At 40.0% G+C, this 20,180-nt stretch overlaps 1 protein-coding gene across 1 annotated transcript; it reads left to right on the forward strand.

The window, feature by feature from the left end:
• Nucleotides 1-1,746: 1,746 nt before the first annotated feature.
• Nucleotides 1,747-18,913, forward strand: PLK4 (polo like kinase 4; the record flags this gene model as incomplete). Its single annotated transcript, XM_080344209.1, has 16 exons — nucleotides 1,747-1,776; nucleotides 2,708-2,803; nucleotides 3,575-3,670; nucleotides 3,767-3,881; nucleotides 6,498-7,521; nucleotides 8,502-8,602; nucleotides 9,935-10,311; nucleotides 11,205-11,309; nucleotides 11,700-11,802; nucleotides 12,606-12,755; nucleotides 13,837-13,967; nucleotides 14,819-14,910; nucleotides 15,280-15,421; nucleotides 17,042-17,182; nucleotides 18,096-18,202; nucleotides 18,814-18,913. The coding sequence occupies 16 exons, from the start codon at nucleotides 1,747-1,749 to the stop codon at nucleotides 18,911-18,913; spliced, it is 2,910 nt and encodes a 969-aa protein (XP_080200335.1).
• Nucleotides 18,914-20,180: the final 1,267 nt, after the last annotated feature.

The following is a 20,180-nucleotide window of genomic DNA, read 5'->3' on the forward strand; positions in this document are numbered from 1 at the left end:
CAGAAGCATTATTTCTTTAATTAAAAGCACTTTCAATTACAGCACTTTAGTAGTGTTTAAATTCAAAAAATACTTCACAAAATCACAGAATATTAGGGATTGGAAGGGACCTTGAAAGATCTTCTAGTCCAATCCCCCTGCCGGAGCAGGAACACCTAGACGAGGTTGCACAGGAAGGTATCCAGGTGGGTTTTGAATGTCTCCAGAGAAGGAGACTCCACAACCTCCCTGGGCAGCCTGTTCCTGTGTTCTGTCACCCTCACCATGAAGAAGTTTCTTCTCAAATCTAGATGCAACCTCCTGTGTTCCAGTTTATACCCATTGCCCCATGTCTTATAATCAGCTGTCACAGAGAAGAGCCTGGCTCCATCCTCATGACACTCACTTCCTCTTTGTCCTAATTAATATTCACATTTAAGTTTGCATTCAAAATCTTCTATATTTCACATGAAACAGCATAGAAAGAATCCAAGGAGACACAAAGAATCACCACTTTGAGCTCAGCACTCCACAGTGCATGTGGTGATAAAATTGGTTACCAGCTCACAGTGTTTACGTGGAAGCTATGCTACTATCCCAGTACTGTACATTGTTCAACACTACAGCCCCCAAAACAGAGGACCCTCCAACAGGTTCCTCAGGCAGAAAAATGAAATCAATCCAGGCTGTGCAGTTGCTCAGCTAATGCTCCAATAGTCTACTACACACAGTGCCATCATGACAGGTGACAGCTGGTAAAACCTCACTGGCCTCAGCTTTTTCAGCTATTTGGAGAGAAAATATAGCAATATACTCGGGGTACGTGTCCTGCACAGCCACAGGTTCCTCAGGGGACAGGTGGAGGCAGCTGCTGCTGCCCATGGGTTTCTTATAGAAGAAGGTTGAGCACCCAGCCCAAGCCACACTGGCAGTCTTGCACCTAAGCCCTTTGCTATCTATAGCCCACACACCTGAGACAAACATACTGTATCTCCAGAGAAAGTAAGCTGGAAGAACTGTACTTTGTGCGTAATACGTAAGGCAGTAGGCTGAAGGGAAGCCCTTAAACTTTGCATGTTCATTCCAAAATGTATCCCTTCTATTTAAAATTAATAACCAATAGCAAAACGCCTCCGTTGAGTGTGGGGGAGATACCCATGTGAGGTTAAGCACTGTTCCTTTTATTAGGAGAGCTCACGTTCACTCAAGAATCAACCAGGCGCTGCCCGCCCGGCTGGGCCGATGTTCCAAGCCTGGGGGCTTCCACCAAGCCGCACACCTATACCAAGGAGCCCGGCGCCGCAGGCCACAGCCAGCGAGGAGGCCGTCCCTCCTCTGTGGAGAGATCCCTGGAGCGGCGCAGGGCTGCCAGTCGCGGCTGTTTGTCGCTCCCACGCCGAGGTGACACAACGGCCGGTGAAACACCCCCGCCTGCCAGCGCCACAACCCCCAGGGCGCACGCGCCATAACGGCTGCCGGGACGCACGCGACGCCCCGCGCATGCGCACTACCTGCCGCCCGGCTGCGGCCTCGTGGGCGCCGCTGCGTGACGCGATTGCGTCAGACGCAGCCTCGACCCGGGGGCGGGGCGGGAGGTGTAACGGCGCGATTTTTCAAAATGGAGGCGGCGGGGGAGGGGAGCGGCCGCCAGGCCCAGGAACGAGCAGGCCTGGGCCGGGGCGGGCGGCGGAGGGCGCCGTGATGGGGACCCGCGGCCGAGATCCTGAGGAGAGCCCATAGCGGGACCCGGGGAGAGCGGCCGGCGCCATGGCGACCTGCATCGGCGAGAAAATAGAGGTGCGGAGCCCAGCCCCTTACTGCTACACGTAGGCCCGGCCGGGGTCGCCCCGCTGTTTGCTGGGGGCGGGGAGCGAGGAGAGGCCGGGGGAGAATTCGTTCCTCTCCCGGGCGGCTTGTTTGTGGGAGTCGGCTGGCGTGCTCCTCCCAGGCCCGCCCGCACCTCCACCCCCTCCCCGTACCGGGGCTGCCCCCGATCGCCGCCCGGCGGGCTGTGGCTGGGCGGGTCCGCCCCGCCGCGCCCCCTGCTCCTCCCCGGCGGGGTCGCTTGCGGAGGGAGCGTAGGGGCTCGGTTGTAAATGTCGGCCCGGCAGCCTCCCCCGCCACCTGCCCCCGGGCCGAGCGGTGAAGCCGCGTTTCCCCACCCGGGCGGCAGACCGGCGGCTCCGCCAGTGCGCACCTTGCGCGGAGCGCTCCGCCCCGCGGCCCCCTGTGTCCCCCTGTGTCCCCCTGTGTCCCCCTGTGTCCCCCTGTGTCCCCGCGCTCCCGTGCGAGTGGCTGCTGGTCCGTGCGAGGCCGCGGGAGCTGCCGCGGAGCCGGGCTGTGCAAAGCCCCGGGCGCTGTGTGTTTGCGGGGCGGGCGGCGGTCGCTCCCCAGCCGCTGCCATAGCAGCGGGAGCCAGGGGCGGGTGTCCTCGTCCGCGGGAGCGGCGGCGGGAAGGCGGCCGCGCTTGGCGACCCGGGCAGCGCCAGTGCCAGTAGGAGCTGGCCGCCGTGCGGGGAGGACGATGCCGCAGGGGGTGCTGCGCGGCTCTGCCGCGGACCGGCGCGGTGCCCCGGAGACCGCTGTCCAGGTACCCCCTGGGCACCCCTGACGGTTTGCTCTGGCATCGGGGTTGTGGGGCACCCATCTCTTGAGGGGTGCTCTGCATAGGAAGGGAGGCTCTAAAGCTTGAGCTGGAGCTGACAGTGGTTATTTGTTTGTATTGCAGGATTTCAAGGTGGGGAACCTCCTGGGGAAGGGCTCCTTCGCAGGAGTCTACAGAGCAGTATCCCTGAAAACCGGTCTGGAAGTGGCTATCAAAATGGTAAGGCAGCCAGCCAAGGAAGTCTGTGTCTTCCAAGAGACTGAACAAGGGCAAGTTGCAACAGGTTGTGGTTTTGACATTGGGCATTTATGCCTGGATTTATTGATCATATGTAACAGATATTTAGGTTGGGATTTGATCCTGAATCATCCAGTACAACCAAAAAGACTGTGTTGATAATTAATAGAAATGCTTACATTGCTGTTTAAAAAACTTAAGCTCAAGTTGTCACTATAGGGTGGACAATCAGCCCTATAATTCTAATTCAGGAATTTGTGACCAGAAGCACTACAGATTCCATGTGGCTGGAGAGGTCCTGGAAAATGTGCCTTGAAAAATTTCCCTCACTGCCAGGACAAACTCTGAAGGAAACTCACACCTCACAGGTGTTTTGCAAGATGTACTTACAATCTAGAATACTTTTATTTAGCCAGCTTTTTAATATTAGCCATATTTAACATATCTGCCTAGTAAAAACAGAATTAGGTTTCTCTGTGTATTTCAGAAAACTTTGTAATTAGTCTAAGTATTGAAAATGTTAACACTTGTCTACTTTCAAACCGTTGTGTTTTCCTCTGTTTACTTAAGAAGGTATCTAAAATACTTGTTCATTCAAAGCATATAGTAGGCTAAACTATATGAAAGGTTGTTTATGTTTAGGAGTTTTCAGGCGAACATGCATTGAAAAATCTAAGGCTTCTAGTTCACTTGAAACTAACCTGTGTAATCAGTGTTGCAGTGCTTTGAAAATATTCTGTGATCTATTTTCAGATAGACAAAAAAGCCATGCACAAAGTTGGGATGGTGCAGAGGGTTCAAAATGAGGTGAAAATACATTGTCAGCTAAAGCATCCGTCTATAATTGAGGTAAGAATAGTGTTTTAGTAGAGAGAACTGTATATGTGACTTGCTGTGTAGTCTACAAAATGTATTTTAATTTTTTTCGCTTGTTTTATGTTCTAGCTCTATAACTATTTTGAGGATAGCAACTATGTGTACTTGATACTTGAGATGTGTCACAATGGTGAAATGAGCAGATACATAAAGAACAGAAAGAAACCCTTTTCAGAAGAAGAAGGTGAGATTTTTTTTTTCTGGGTAGCTCTCTGCATTAATGTTTTGGATTATTCAATACATATCTAATTCTAGTGAAAGGATATTTAAAACTGCTATTACTCTGAACCTATGTAGCTTAAAATCTTCTTATAAGGGATAAACTAGAAATTAATTACTATCAGAATAGTTGGGGTTGGAAGGGACCTCTGGAGATCATCCAGTCCAACCCACCCACTAAGCCAGGTCCACCAGAGCAGATCACACAGCAATGTGTCCAGGTGGGTCTTGAATGTCTCCAGAGAAGGAGATTCCACAACTTTTCTGTGCAGCCTGTTCCAGTGCTCTGGTACCCTCAAAGTAAAGATGTTCCTCCTCATATTCGAATAAAACCTCCTGTGCTTTAGTCTGTGCCCGTTGCCCCTCATCCTATCACTGGGCACCACTGAAGGGTCTGGTCCCATCCTCCTGACATCTACCCTTGAGATATTTATAAACAATGATGAGATCCCCTCTCAGCCTTCTCTTCTCCAAGCTGAACAGACCCAGCTCTCTGTCTTTCTTCATGAGAAAGATGCTTCCAGACCCCTAATCCTCTTCATAGCCGCCACTGGACTCCCTCCAGTAATTCCCTGTCCTTCTTAAACCGGGGAGCCCAGAACTGGACATAGTACTCCAGATGCAGCCTCACCAGGGCAGAGTAGAGGGGGAGGAGAACCTCCCTCTGTTACACACATTCACTTGAATTCCTGTATACTTTTGTTTCTGTTCATGCCATTTTACAACAATTTGTGCTGTTTAGGGTTTAAAGAAAAAAACAGACAGTGTTCTTAGAAGGCAGAGGTATCTAGAAGGTAAAGGCTTACCTTTGTACATAAAGTTATGTTGAAGTATAGGTCAAGACTGAGAAGTTTCGCAGAGGAAAACTGGCAACTTCATTCACAGATTTGCCTTCTTTGTGTTGTACCTCTTCACCTCAGTGCTCCTGTATTACATGTCACCAGTTAGAAAATCTTCCAGGTTACAGTTGGCCTTATGTGGTACCGTTGGACATATTTACTCTGTACCAAGCTGTGTGTAGAAATGAAAATGATGCAGGTAACTGTGTTACTTAGGGGCTGATTTAGCAAGGAAATGTCCAATTTGACAATCCAGCAAGCATTTTTGAAGAACTGGCAACTGAGGAGAAGTTCTGCTATGTTTTTTGCTCCATTTCTTATGGAAAACACTGAAAAACCTATCTTTCCTTGAAAGTTCATTGTAAGAGTAATTCTAAAACATAAACTTTGCTATATTACTCTTTTGAATAGTATTTTGAGAAAATAATTTTGGAAAAAAAAAGTCACTTCTGAATTTATTAGTTTCTTTTTCTTACAGTTGAGGGTGAGGGGATTTCAGTTAGAACATTGAAAGCCTATCCAGAACAGTGCAATTAAAAGACAGCAGAGCAAGCTGCCGTGTACGATGTTTGAGGGCACAGCCAAACAAGCTGTTCTGGTTTCAGCTGATCTGGATTCAGTGGTTATTGCCTCTACTGCTTCCAGAATTACCATGCTGGTCATCTCTTGCACAGTTCTTCCAGCTGTGAAACCACTATATACATGGATTTTTTTGGAGCCCAGGTCACAGGACTAGACTGAAGGGGTACTGCTTTACAGGCATCATCTCTTTAATTCAGCTCTGCTCCAGCAAAAATAGTTTGTCTGATGGTACCTTAGTTCTAAAAGCTGATAAATCACTGACCTGGATAAAGAAGTCTCTTCCTTTGAGGAGTGGTTTCTACTAATGTTTGTTACTCATCAGTCTTTGCCATCTGCTAAAAGAAAAAGGAACACTGTAAAATGTTTGCTCTAGAAATAATAATTCTTAAAATTTCTGTAATTGCAACATCGTAATAAATGGTACTTTTTTTAGGCTGGATGAGGCTTTGTCATTCCTGCTATAAGCTAGAACTCTTGAATATTCCCTGAATATCTAATGTAATAGACTATCCCAGTATCATGAATTTAGAAATTTGAGAAATTGAAATACTACTAGCCTTCCCAGTTTGCTAATGATAAAACAAATATAATCCAAATTGTTTCCCGTATTCTATAGTCTGCATATAGTGGTGAAGCTGGTTGATTTTGTGTATTTGCTGTTTGTGAAAGTGTAGGGCAACTTAACTTTTAAAATTCTTAAGAACCTTATTTAAAAAATTTTAGGCCAGTTGAAAATATCCTGTTTACATTGTTTTGGTAGTAAAGAAACAAATCTGATTACTGTGTTACATTTTTTATCAACTATCTTAGAAAAGTCACACCGTATTCCCTAAAGCAGGGGTGTCAAACTCATTTCCACTGGGTGCCACATCAGCCTCGTGGTTGCCTTCAAAGGGCCAAATGTAATTTCAGGACTGTCTGAATGTAGGAGTAGTTACTACTCCTGATGTGGCCCTGGTGAAAATGAGTTTGACACCCCTGGCTTAAAGCAGAAAGTTGGTTTCAGTCTCAGTAGTATGATACTTAAACATCCTTATAACATCCTCATTATTTAAAAAAAAATAAAAAGCAAAGACCCATAAGAGACTTCAAAAACCTGTTATTTTGACAGCTATGATTTCAATTATATGACTAAAAAGTCTGGTTTTGTGTTTTGACAGCCCGACACTTCTTGCATCAAATTATCACGGGTATGCTGTATCTTCATTCTCATGGAATACTGCACCGGGACCTCACCCTTTCTAATATCTTACTCACCAGTGATATGAATGTCAAGATTGCAGATTTTGGACTAGCAACTCAGCTGAAAATGCCTCATGAGAAACATTACACCATGTGTGGAACTCCAAATTACATTTCTCCAGAGATAGCCACAAGGAGTCCACATGGACTTGAATCTGATGTGTGGTCTTTGGGCTGTATGTTTTACACTCTTCTTATTGGGAAGCCACCTTTTGACACTGACACGGTCAAGAATACGTTGAATAAAGTCGTGTTAGCAGATTATGAAATGCCAACCTTTTTATCAAGAGAGGCGCAAGACCTTATACATAGGTTACTTCGCAAAAATCCAGCAGATCGTTTGAGTCTTTCATCAGTGTTAGATCATCCTTTTATGTCCAGATGCAGCTCTACACGGAGCAAAGATTTGGGAACTTCAGAAGATTCTATGGACAGCGGAAATGCTACCATCTCGACAACCTTCACGGGGTCTTCCAGCATCAGTACCAGTGGTTGTTTGAAAGAAAAGAAGAAGCTGTTAGTTGGACAACCACTCCCAAATAAAATAACTTTTTTTCCTAAAACCAAAAGTTCCAGTAATACTTCATCTGTAGATGAAAGTGGTTCTTTTCATCAGTGGGGAATTCAAGGAAAAGAAATTGGCAGAGGAAGAACCGTGCAACTTGCTGAAGAGAGACCACATTCACGCTACCTCCGAAGAGCCCACTCTTCAGATAGGTCTGGCACATCCCATAGTCAGGCTCAAGGCATATCGAATATTGTTGAGAGATGTCACTCTATGGAACTGCTTTCTAAGCCTAGAGTAGGAACAAGGGAAAACACAGAATGCTTTTCTCCTGCAAACAGCTATACTGATATAGGAGAAATATTTAAGGAGAAGACTTCAAGTAGCTCTGGTTCATTTGAAGGGCAAATATCTCCACCTGTAAAAGATCAACCACAGTAAGAATCAGTTTTTGTTAAGATAAAATTTAGAGCTGCCTTGTATGTTGAATGCATGCCTTTTCCTGTAACTAAGCTGTAGTAAGTCACTCTCTATCTCTTAAAGTAATTTTTTAAAATGCTTGATTATAGGAGAGCCTCTTACAGTTATAGTTAACCTGCACAGCAATCTTCAATGCAAGGTTCTAAGACCTAAATTAGATGCTTATATTCTGTGGTGTTTTTGGTTTTTGTTCCTTTTTTGTTATAACTGAATCCTTGCCAATGCCAAAGTAGTAGTTATCATCATAAAAAGCAAGTACAGACAGGTGCAGGCTCCAGCGATGGATAACCTCGCAGGAGCTCAGTGTGAATTTACAACAGAGCGGTCATTCTGCAGTAACTGTTGTACGTATTCTTTAGTCCTGAATATGGGGATTATATAACAGCTTGAGTTCACCTGTGACTACATGTGTATCATTGTCAAAGAAGCTGGTGAAACCTAGTTTTGGGGATTTATTATATTTTATATAAGCTCAAATTATTTTAGGTGATAAGATTGCCTAAATATTTCAGCTGCATATTTGTTATGCTGAATGAGATCCACTGAGGTCACAGGTGTTGTCTCTGTGTCTTCTCTGTGAATTAAGAACTAGATGTAAGAACAGCCACTGCCAGCAGCATTATCAATGGCTTTTTGTTCCTATATGTTAGTTTCAAGAGTCTACTAGTGAGTGTGAACAGGCTTAAATTTGTACTAAAAATTACTAATAACTTTTAATTCCATTTGGAAACAGTGTTTTATTTTTTTTGTGCTTCACCCAGTGAACGTTCCCCATGAAAGTAGCAGCATGTTCTATGCTGTCTCAAGCTGCAAATGCCACCTGAATTTCTTAAATGTTCTAAAAGTATTATGGTGTCTGCAGCTGCAACGCTATAACTTTTGTTGTGCAAGTGTCTTTGATGTCATCTTGATTGAATGTGTAACTTCTGTTTTGCAGCTCAAATTATCTTTGCCCAGTGAAGCCTCAGGTTGGTTTGTTTGAGCAGAAGTCCCAGGCTGAAACAATGCAGCAGTGGCTTGGAAGCATGCAAACAAATGGTGTGTTACTAATCAACTGTGGATATTTTTGCACTCAAGTTGGAGTAGTGGCTTTTAACTGTTTCTGTGTGTTCTATATTTTATTTATTTAAACTTGTGACAGAAGGGGTATCTGGATGGCCAAGTAACTGTGATACCAGAATATAGTGCTGGCATCCTAAATAACACCAATTGGATGTTAACAGGCTACTGCAGACAGACTCTCTTTCTGAATGAAAAGCATGGTAGACCCTAAACTGACTTGTTGCTGCAAAAAATTGACATGGATACTGAAAGAGGCAGAATGATTTCCAGCATCAATAACTTGTAGAATCATTTTTATGCAAGAAATATCCCATTGAAAACATTTTGTTCTCTTTTTGGACTAAGCTGTAACATTTTTTGTTTCCTGAGGCAGGAGTTAATTTCAGAAGGTTTTGCAGTTAGTGTTACTCTTGAGTTGTTGGGTTGGTATAATGAGCTGTATATACCTGCCTTCATAAGAGTGAAGAAACTGAATACTTAAAATGAGATAATTATCTTCTTTTAGTATTTTTTTTTTTTAAAAGGGAGGAAAACAATTCTAGAACCTGGCATTAGTTATTCAGTTGTGACCTGAAACGTGTAAGTATAAATATATGAGAGAAGATTGGCAGCTGACTCAAAAACTCATTAACTAACTGTTAATTTAGTTGTGCAAATACACCTTAAGAGAAAATGAGACCTCAGTGAATGGGAAAGATAATAAGGCTGCAGAAGGAGGGGTGGAGGAAAGGACAAAAGACACAGAATGGAAGGAGGTGTTCTTTGTTGTGCATCATATTACATCATTTACGAATAATGTAATTCAATCATAAAACTAAATCACAAATCCCTTCTGGCCTTTTTGATTTTGATATTACTGGACTCCTTCCTGTCTACAGGGAATTGGAATCATATGACATATGGTCTGAATAATCCTATTTAATTTTTGGTCCCTTCTCAACTGTTCTACAACATGGCAGGAGGAGTGTATTACTTGTCCGGGTGAGGTGAAAGTTGATCAAGGGCTTAAATATCAGAACTAGGGAAGCAGTTATAGGAAGTTTTAATATAAAAATAAGGATTTGTTTTCATCTTTTAACAAGTGACTGGAAATCAAACAAGGGTTTTGGAGTCTGTGTTTGACACTTCGAGTACTAAAACTTCTGGTTGATGTTAAAACACTAGTTAGCTAAACTGAAACTTCAGTGAACCTATAATAGGTACTGGTGGCTATCTGAATGTCAAGTAAACTGTTTTTCAACTATTTCTTGTCTTAGTATTTGTTTGAACAATCTTTTAATCTATGATGTACCTTTATGATGCTTTCAGTTCAGCTGAGACCACCTGCAGACCTAACTGGCAACAGTAATGCACATGGAGATTTTCGGTATCATCTGGATGTGCAGCAAGATGCATCAAGAAATGCGTGGAACACCTTAAAAGATACAAGAAATCATGATACATCTGGTGACTGTCCACATTCTTTAAACCAGAGAAACCCCAAGAAATATGTCCCTGGAGTTCTCTGCAAATCTGAGAAAATTCAACCATCTTCTTCAACATGTGGCCTTTGGTCACCTTCAGAACAAAACCAAACATGGGGCAAAGAACCACCAGCACAACAGAAACCTACACTGCGAAGTACAGTATCGCCTCTCAACGCTCAAAGGCTAAAACCGCTTAGGCAAAAAACAAAGAATGCGGTGGTATGTATCAGTTCTTAAAATGGAAACAATTAAAGTATTAAATGTAGTATGAATATCTCTTAAAAGTCACTTGGTAAACCAGAACCATTTGTTTTTATAAAACTTAATCTATAATAATTTGATTTAAAGTTATATTAAAGATGTACCTTAGTTTCTGTATATGGAATACTGCAACCTCGTGGTCACTTCCTGCACATAGTGACATGGTATTGCTTTTTAGTTTACAAGTGAAGAAACTGTAGGTAGACCTAAAAAATGGTAAATGCATATATACTTCCTGCAGTTCTAAACATCTGTATTGCTTAGCTGTACAAGTTGCATTTAAGCTTTCAACATTAGGATTTTAACTGTGTCAAACATGTGAAACGCTTTTACAGATTAGATAAATAACTGGATTAGAAATGAAAATAGTCTTACTCTCATGTAAAAACTTGAATATTGTCTCTATAATGCTGCTTTTTCCCTGTCTTGCGGTGGGAAAGCAAAACAAATTCCATTAATCCTTACTGATAATACAAGTTTTTTGGTTGTTTTGTTCTTGGTATCACCCTTTTGTTCTATTTCTTAGTCTTGCTCATCCTGTCATGTTTTCTCCCATCCCCTAGTCTGATTTTTGAAAAAGAAAATATTATAATAGAGCTGACCTGTCTTCATTTGATTTGTCAGTTAGGAAGCCACACCCTTGCTGACCAGGCTTACAGCCTTAGGTTATGTTGAAGTGTTTTGTTTTCATGGCACTAATAGCAAAAGTTACCGCAAGAAGCACTTTATAAGTTTGCAGCACATGTGAGAAAGAAGAAAACTTCTTTTTTAAGCATTTGTGAAAAAACTGCTATCTTATTTTGCCAGTAAACAAAGGTCTTTTTGTCTAACCTGTATTTAATATATTTTAGGTGAGCATTCTAGATACTGGAGAAGTGTGTATGGAGTTTCTAAAAGAACACCATTCACAAGAGCTTGTGAAAGAAGTTCTCAGAATATCTTCTGATGGAAATGTGGTATGTTTTCAGTTTCTTTATTGTTGTATAGCGGCCTTAAGTGTATTTTGTTCTTTCAAAGTGGGGTTTTTAAAATTTTCATTGATTATTTGGTTGTTTGCAATATTTGCATATGCACAAGTATAGACTCCTTCCCCCTCCCTATAGTACAGCTACACAAATAGAGGTAGAAAGCAGTTATTTCGGAGCAAAATTGGACTTGGCTATTGGAATAGGTGAGGAATTGTTGAAAAACTAGTGCTGTTAAATAACTACTTAGGAATAGAGCGTTCATGGTAAATTATGGTAAACAGTTAAGCTGTGACTTATTTCCATACGTGTTAAATGTAGGGAGTGCTGTAGTAAGTTGCAACCTTAGATGCTTTTTTTCCCCCCACCTCCGTTTTGTAGATTGCAGTTTATCATCCAAATGAAGGAAGAGGTTTCCTTCTTGATGACAGACCTCCTGCTCCTCCTGAAGACATCTGTATGTATAACTTTGACAACTTGCCAGGTAATCTGAAGTTCAATTTAAAATTATGACTATTAATGTGATTTTTTAAGTGAATCTTGTTCGAGACTTTTTAGCTTTTAGCCACTACTTTTTGGGTAATTGTGAAGACAAAACTCATTTGAGAAAAAGATTCAAGCTACAGTTTAACTGGAAACTGGATTTTGAAACTTCACATGAAAGTGTAAATCCACAAGTTTTAATTATTATAAGGAGTCATCCCTTTTCAGTGTAGTGTGCTAAAATTAGAGCTTTCATATTCTTCTCATCCATATGTTTGAATATGAATGGAAGAAACATTATCAAGTCATTTTTAAAACCGCAGCTTTACTTTGTGCTCCTTAATACTCATAACTTGAGGGAGAAGGCAAAAAATACGTATTTGTAAACATTGACACAGTATTTAATGTAGACAGCTGAAGACGAGGTACAAGGTAACTGTAAGTTCTTAGGAGACAAGCAGACTGATATACTAGAGAATAAAGACAGGTTTTACATAATGCTAGGAAGCCAGCGAGACTGTGATATCTAGTTAAATGGTATATGCAGCACTTTCCTTTACTATGTTGTTGAGGTTCTTAATTATTTTAATTGAACCTATTGAAGATGTGCACTTTTATAAAAGTTGGTGGAAAGACAAGTCAGCTTCTTTTAACATATTTCTTTAAAGCACTTAAATATATTACTTGCAACCTTCAGCTATCAAGCATGTATTTTAACTTACTTCTCTCCAAGGTGGCGTGCGGTATTTAATCTGATGACCTCTTGATCAAAGTTATTGAATTTTTTTTACTTATTTTTTTTAGAGAAGTACTGGAAAAAATACCAGTATGCAGCCAAGTTTGTGCAGTTGGTAAGAACAAAAACCCCCAAAGTTACGTTCTACACAAGATATGCCAAGTGTATGTTGATGGAAAATTCACCCACTGCAGATGTTGAAATTTGTTTTTATGATGGTATGTATTCATTTGTGTGATTATGCGAGTAATTGTATCATGTTATTAAAGCTGCACTAAAATACTGCCGCACACTAAACAATGAACGCTTCAGGTCTTTATTCTGCCCCACTCTGTCTTTATTCTGCCCCACTCTGTCTTTATTCTGCCCCACTCTGTCTTTATTCTGCCCCACTCTGTCTTTATTCTGCCCCACTCTGTCTTTATTCTGCCCCACTCTGTCTTTATTCTGCCCCACTCTGTCTTTATTCTGCCCCACTCTGTCTTTATTCTGCCCCACTCTGTCTTTATTCTGCCCCACTCTGTCTTTATTCTAGCACTTGCAGATCAGTTTTATTCATTAGTTATTTACTGAGGGAGTACATGTTACAAAAGTGTTATTAAACTACACTTTGTTTTAATTTGTGAGCTTTTCTTTGTGTTTGATAGTTAATCTATTTAGTGAGAGGAGTGTCAGTCTTGCAAGCTTTCCATTGTTAGGTGGAGTAATAGTATTACCAAGACTGCTCATTGGAGGAGGGAATTGGCTGACTTCTTGCCCTTCAAAAACTAAACTGCACTGACAGTTGTCCTCTTACTGTAGACTACTGTCAAATAGTTTTATCTGCTACGTGCATAGATACACCCAATAGAATTTATGGCAGAAAAAAAAGACTTGACTAACAACTCTGTGATTCAGCGTGGAACTGCTGTTGAAAGAATGGGCATCTTTTTAAAAACCATATTCAAATTCTTATAGAACCTACTTAACCAACTTTTTTGTAGTACTGTTAGAAATGTTTATTTTGTCTCAGATTAAGGTTTAGAAAGGTAGTTCTTAAAATATGTAAGAAATGCATTATTCAACCCATTTAAGTAGTGATCTTTGGCCACAGAGGGCATTCAGTTACCATTACAGTCCCAATTTAAGTGGCTTTCTATTTCTGCCAGACATAGAGCTGATATAGGAGTTGCTTTGTTCTTGCAGTAATCCTTAAGTCTGTGAGATACACTTCAGAGTAGAATGTAGTGGCAGAAATCTGTATTTCATAGATCCTGGTGTTTTATATAAATGTGACTAGACATTTTGACATTTTTACAGGAGCAAAGATACACAAGACAGCTGGTATAACTCGGGTGATTGAAAAATCAGGGAAATCGTTCACTTTGAAAGAAGAAAGCGAAGCAGGTTTGAAGAAGGAAATACAAGTGTATATGGATCATGCAAATGAAGTAAGCTGTATTATATATACCTTTTCCAGTGCAAAGCAACCTGCTGAAATTTCAGTTTCTCTTTCACAGATGTGATTCTGATGTTCCTTTTCATATTTTTCGTTATACTAATAAAAAGGATGATAAAGGCTCTTTTGAAAGAGCAAATATTGATGTTGAGGTAACAGTAACAATTCCTCACAATGAAGACTGTCAGAAGAAATTCTTACTAATGTGTAAAGCAGGTTTGCCTGTCTGGTGAAGGGATTAAATGGCACAGATGAAGCTGCTTTACACAAGTTAAGAAAACCAAAAATAAAAAATAAAAGTAACAATAATAAAATACCCCACAAAACACACAACGAAACATGCCCACCCCAACAAACAAACCAAACCACATATATACCACAACCCCAAATGAAAAAAACCAACAAAACCCATCTGACAGGTGTTTAATTTACCTGCCTGCTGTGCTTTCCTTCTCTTGCTTCATGTCGACCAGTTAGCAGTCATGAGTAATTTTTTGTCTATGAACTCAGGAGACAGTAAAAATATAGTACAAATTTCCTATTCGGTCTTCCTTCTGTTCTGTTGTTTTCTGTTCATAGAATTCAGGGATCTTCTAGTCACTATCTAGTCCGAAGAAAGGGTAGGAGATGCGATTAAGAAGTTATGATGTAATATGTAGCTTTTTGAATCGCCTCCATGGCACATGAGTGCAGTTATTGGTATTCAGTGCTACTGAAAAAGCATTTCCTTGTATAGGCTCACCTGCCACACTAAACTTGTATGAAATAGTTATACTGTTCTCTATTAACTTCTATACTTTTCTTCTATTAAAAACTCCTATTAAAAACTCTCTCTCATTTCAGGGACATCGTATATGCCTTGCACTGGAATCTGCTGTTTTGGAAGAAGAAAAAAGGAATGAAAACATTCCATTTTTTCCAATAATTGTTGGAAGGTAATATTTCACTCGAATACTTATGCATTAGAATACTCCCACTAAGCAGACTTATGCAGAAATGTTTGCAGAAGCCAGGGTTGCTTAACAGAAGCTCATTGTCATTAGCAAGATAAACTTGATAGCATGTATGAACACCTTATTTTGGACCTGCAAAGCCTCCTTTGATACGAAGACAAAATACACATGTGGATTTAGACTAAACCAGGTAAGCAATTAGCATGTGTAAAAACAAATCTGCATAAGACTAGTGCCATCAAGTGCTTTGTACAGTCCATGGTAAACTGAAGGAAAAGCAGCTTTTTCTCTGTTCTTTCTTTAGTCCCTTTTGGAAAGATCTTTTTCCGTTTTTTCTCCTTATTTTTCCAGAAAACCTGGCAATACTGAATCGCCACAGGCTCTGGCACCTCCACCGCTGGACAACACAAACTCTTCAAAAGTTATGGCACTGGATAGTAATATGGTAGCTGCCAGTTCTACTCCAGTCCAATCTCCAAACTGTATTCCTCCTGTAAGTACACAACAACACAGAGTGGAAACTGCGTTCCAGTAGGAATTCAAATATTGTTGTTTTATTTCAACTGATGGAACTACATTTGTATGGATGTAGGCTTTTATTAACTCTTTATGAGCATACTGACTAGAAATGTTAACTTTCATTTCAACTAACTTTTGTACCTGGATTTAAGATCATCTGAAAAGTTAAAATCCTCCAAAACTTTCCCAGAAATGGATCCTGGGAACATAGTTTGAAAATCATTTACTCATGTTACACAACACAGTCTTCAGTTTGTGTTGGAGAGCTTTGATGTGCCCTCAGGCCTGTGTATTGAGTGATAGTCACAAAGAGCATTAGTGCTTGAGGCTACTGTTCTGAAATAACCAGGTGTTAGAGATCCACCAAGATTCAATTGCTGCATCACAACCCTGGTACAACTTCTCCAGCTGACTGAATTATATCGAGGTCTTGCATACTGAGTTTGTGTCATCTTAACTTTGTTGAATTTATGTGGGTCTGCACCTCTGGTCTTTCATTGCATAGTACGTGTCCTTAGTGCAGAATGTGCCAGTTTTTGCTAGACTGAAATGAACCTGGCAACAAGAATTCCTTCAGGCTTCAGTACTGGCATTGATTTCTACACTGACTTAAGGTTATGGGTCACCAAATTCTAACTTGAGGGTTCAGGGTTCGATCTCGTTCTTTTGTTTACCATATAGCAAACACTTTGGTCTTTGTAAGACTTTCACTGTTTGCTTTCTCTTCTGAAGTACTTATTTCTAAGCAAAATAACACAATAGCTGGTTGCCTTTCTGTGTTACTCTTGTCTGTTTTTGTCAGTTTCTTTATACCTGAACTAGATCTGTGTATCCTGAGGTGCAGCTTGTTTCTCCTTTCAGGTTCCGGTAATTATCTGGATCCTGATCTCTTTCCTGATCAAGCTCTCCTATGTCAGATACCCCCCGACTTGCATCTTTTCACTGAACCCTGAATCTTAAATACTGCTAAGTACACCACCTCATCTCTGTCATCTCTGTGACTATGGGAGGAGGTATCTGAATAGAAGCAGACACTTCCTCCTAGACAGTAGTGGTAGCATTGTCCTAAAGGCCTTCAGTGTTTGATCCTCTGTTATTCTTTGTTCTTCACTTTCTACTTTTTGTCTCCTTATAGCTATAACAGAATCTGTATGTGCTATAGAACTATTACAGTTTAATATTCTAGTTTCCAATTAATAGCGGTGTTCGTATTTCTGTAAAATATTGGCCAGGTGGTCATCTAAAAGGGGGCTGTTTTATAATCTAACATGTGCTGAATGTTTTTCCTGAAAATGGACAGGGCTTTCTGATGGTCAAATAAGGAAAAATGGGGTTTAAAATATTAAAAGTCTGCCCAGGGAAGGGAATTCCTTTGTGAGTACTGGGAAGCAGTAGAAAAACTGTCATAATACTGAGAAAGTCATAAAATCCGGTGGGGTTTTTATAACATAATGCTGTTAAACGAAGTATACTGGCTAAATCTCTCTGTATATGTGAAAAGATTTTTAAAAGGTGGTAACTGACCACTATAGGTGGTACATAGTCAGTTGCATTAATAGTAAGGCTGCTAATATTGTGCATTTCTGTGTTTTAGGTGGTATCATACGAGAAGTCTACATTTATGACTAATGCTGCGGAAACTACGTGCTCCTCTGTTCATCAAACAGAATGCAGCCCAAATTCAGCCCAACTTATAAAGTCTGTCTTTGTGAAAAATGTTGGTTGGGCTTCTCAGGTGAGAAATGAATACTAATAACAGAGGAAAGTCTGTTCTTTTTCATATTAAATTCAAGATCTATATTTTTAAGTCATTACCTTTAACTTGATTTGTGAGGAATACATTCAGTTGTGCTTTGCTAATTTGAATCTGAAAATCAGTATGTCGAAGGATCCTTCCAAGTAAGTATCTTTGATAAATACCATGGTGAATTATATGAATAGAAGAAACCAAAATAACAGTTCAGTATTTTGGTTCCACTTATCACAATTTTCCTGTGGTTCTTATTGCCTCTGAATGTTTTCTGTCATTTAAATTTGACTCTAGTAAAAAAATGAAGCTGTTAAGCTTGCGTATTTTCACTAATGTAAGAGCGTCATGACGAAGTGTTTTTAACATTAATTTGTCCTGTACAGATCTTATACATTTATCTGCCTGTACAAGAGGAAAAGCTGTTTTCTTACAGTGAAATTTTTCCTCTGCTTTTCTGTGGGATCAGCTTTAGATTTAAAAAGTGGTTCTCTGCAATCCAGATGAAGTTAGCTTCCTGTCCCAACAGAAAAGGTGTGCTTTGTACATAAAAGCTTTAAAATGTATATAGCTATGAGCTCTCACAAATGGGCCTTCTATTTCATGTTTGGTCCTATTTAAAATTTCTCTAGGAAGGGTTAAGTCAAAGGTACTTTAAGTCTCATTTAAAAAAATCACTAAAGGTGAGTATCTGAAACCTTAGGAAGTCTGATTGTTGAGACTGCATGAGACTACTTTTCCAAAGTAGTATGCTTGCAACCTTTATCTTTGAAAGACTGACCTAGATCCCAAAGTCACTTCAGCAATTCTGGAACGCTATCAGCTTCAATTATTAGAAAATATTCTAGGTATGTAATCTTGTATTTTTGTGCTCAAACCATAACATAACTTCTCTCATTAGCTGACCAGTGGAGCAGTATGGGTTCAGTTTAATGATGGATCCCAACTGGTAGCCCAAGCAGGTGTTTCTTCTATCACTTACACATCTCCAGATGGCCAGACAACTAGGTGAGCTATTACTGCTATAAAAATAATTGTTTCCTGTCAAGTGTAAGACTGTTATATATAAGGTAAACTTCATAGCTTCTATCCATTTTGTTTTGTAAATAATAAAACTTAGCTTTTCCAGTAACTTCTCAGTTGATTAGCCTAATAAATAAACACAGAGAAATACCTGTAGCTTTGATTGAACTCTGGATAACAAATGAATTAAAAAGACAAAAAGAGCTGGGAATGCATATATACTTTTTGTTCTCCGGAGTACAGCCACTGTTCATTTATAGTATTTAAAAGAGGGAGGGGGAAAAAAGTAAGGCTTTCATACCATTTTTTTTTTTTAATAATGCTGGATTAGAGAGATAGCATATCAATATTGATGCATAGACCTCAAGTGCTCTGATATTTTCCTAATCTGGAACACATTGTTTGGTTAAATATGTATAGGAATGAGGGGCCTGGCATTAAGCTATCAAGCTCCAATTAATAATGTGTCTAGTTCTACTTAACATCTATTTGATTTAGTGGTTTGCCTATTTACAGACAAGTTTTAAAATTATTATACTATCCGGAAATAAATTATTTTAAGCATCTGAATTTTGTGTGCTCATTTGCCTTTCTAGGTATGGAGAAAATGATAAGTTGCCAGAATACATCAAGGAGAAGCTGCACTGTCTGTCGTCTATTCTTGTGATGTTTACCAATCCACCGGGTCCCCACTGATTAAAGCAAAGCAGGTGTCAGGACACAAGAGCTTAATAAACTCACTCAATGACTTTCAAGTAAAGTGACTCATGTTACTCAGCTTATGCAGAAACTCTTTCAAAAGCTGGTAAAAAATGAGGAAGGGAAGGGCTGCTCTGTTTACATGTAGCAATATGCTTGTTAAGTGTCTCACAAAACATGTTTTTCCTCCAAATGATGGAGAAACTTGCTCAAGCAAAACTTTGAGCACCTTAGTACTAGATAACATGAAGTTTTTTGAAATAATCTGAGTTTGCTGTATTTTTGTCTTCCTCCAGTGCTTACTCAGTGCCAACAATCAAGGAAAATGCATCTGTGCTGTCAAAGTGTTTGTATTGTAAATAGCTTCTATTTTTACATCTTATGAGTAATATATGTAAATATGTATATGTTTTATAACTTTTTTATTTTTTTTGTAGCAGCAGCTTTTAACTTCCCTGCACAAGCATTTTATAAAAAAAAAAAAAAATAAATGCAGTGGTAATTGTCCAGATCTATTTATTTGTTTCATGTTCAAGTGATGGTTTATGAAGAACCCTTTCCTCTAAGTCTTAAGCTCAATTTATAAAAGGAAGAGTTCAGGAGAAACAGTATAGAATTGTTGCGTAAAGTTACTTCTACCTTGATGGAAAAAAATCACGGTGTTTTCAGTATTTAATATTTTATCTGTGGGCTACAGCTGCCTAAAACTAGGAGCACAGTAGAGAGGAAAGCAAACTACATGTAACTGTGGTAAGTGACTCAATTTGTTACCTTGTAGGAATTTTATTAACTTGAGGTCTTTTGACCTTGTCTTACACATCATCAATCACACTTAAACTGAAGTAGCATTAACAGTAGTGCTTTTTTAAGCATTTTGCTTCAAGTGTGCTAACAACTCCAACTCAACTTAGGCCTCTTTCATACCTTATAAGGAAGTCTGAGTAATTAAGTGGAACAGTAGGAGCCAAAACGGTATCAAGTAAGGGAATGGAGCTTGAGAGTGTCAGAAGTTGACACACTGGCTTGCACAGGCAGTATAGGCACAGTTAATGGAGGTGTAAAACCTAGAGAAAAGAGGTGTTTCAATACAGCTTTTTCAAATCTGCAGGCTCAACTTAGAGCTGAATTAGCCTTGACTTAGTCCTTATTCATCTAGTCTCCAACAGAGACAATTTTGATTATTTTTGTCATGTCCAAATTAAGGACATAGTTTGCGAATAAAGATTTTTGGCACTAGGAACAACAAGAAAGATGTGCGAGTAGC

This window comes from Nesoenas mayeri (genome assembly GCF_963082525.1).
Source record: "Nesoenas mayeri genome assembly, chromosome: 4".
In the NCBI taxonomy this organism is placed as follows: domain Eukaryota; kingdom Metazoa; phylum Chordata; class Aves; order Columbiformes; family Columbidae; genus Nesoenas; species Nesoenas mayeri.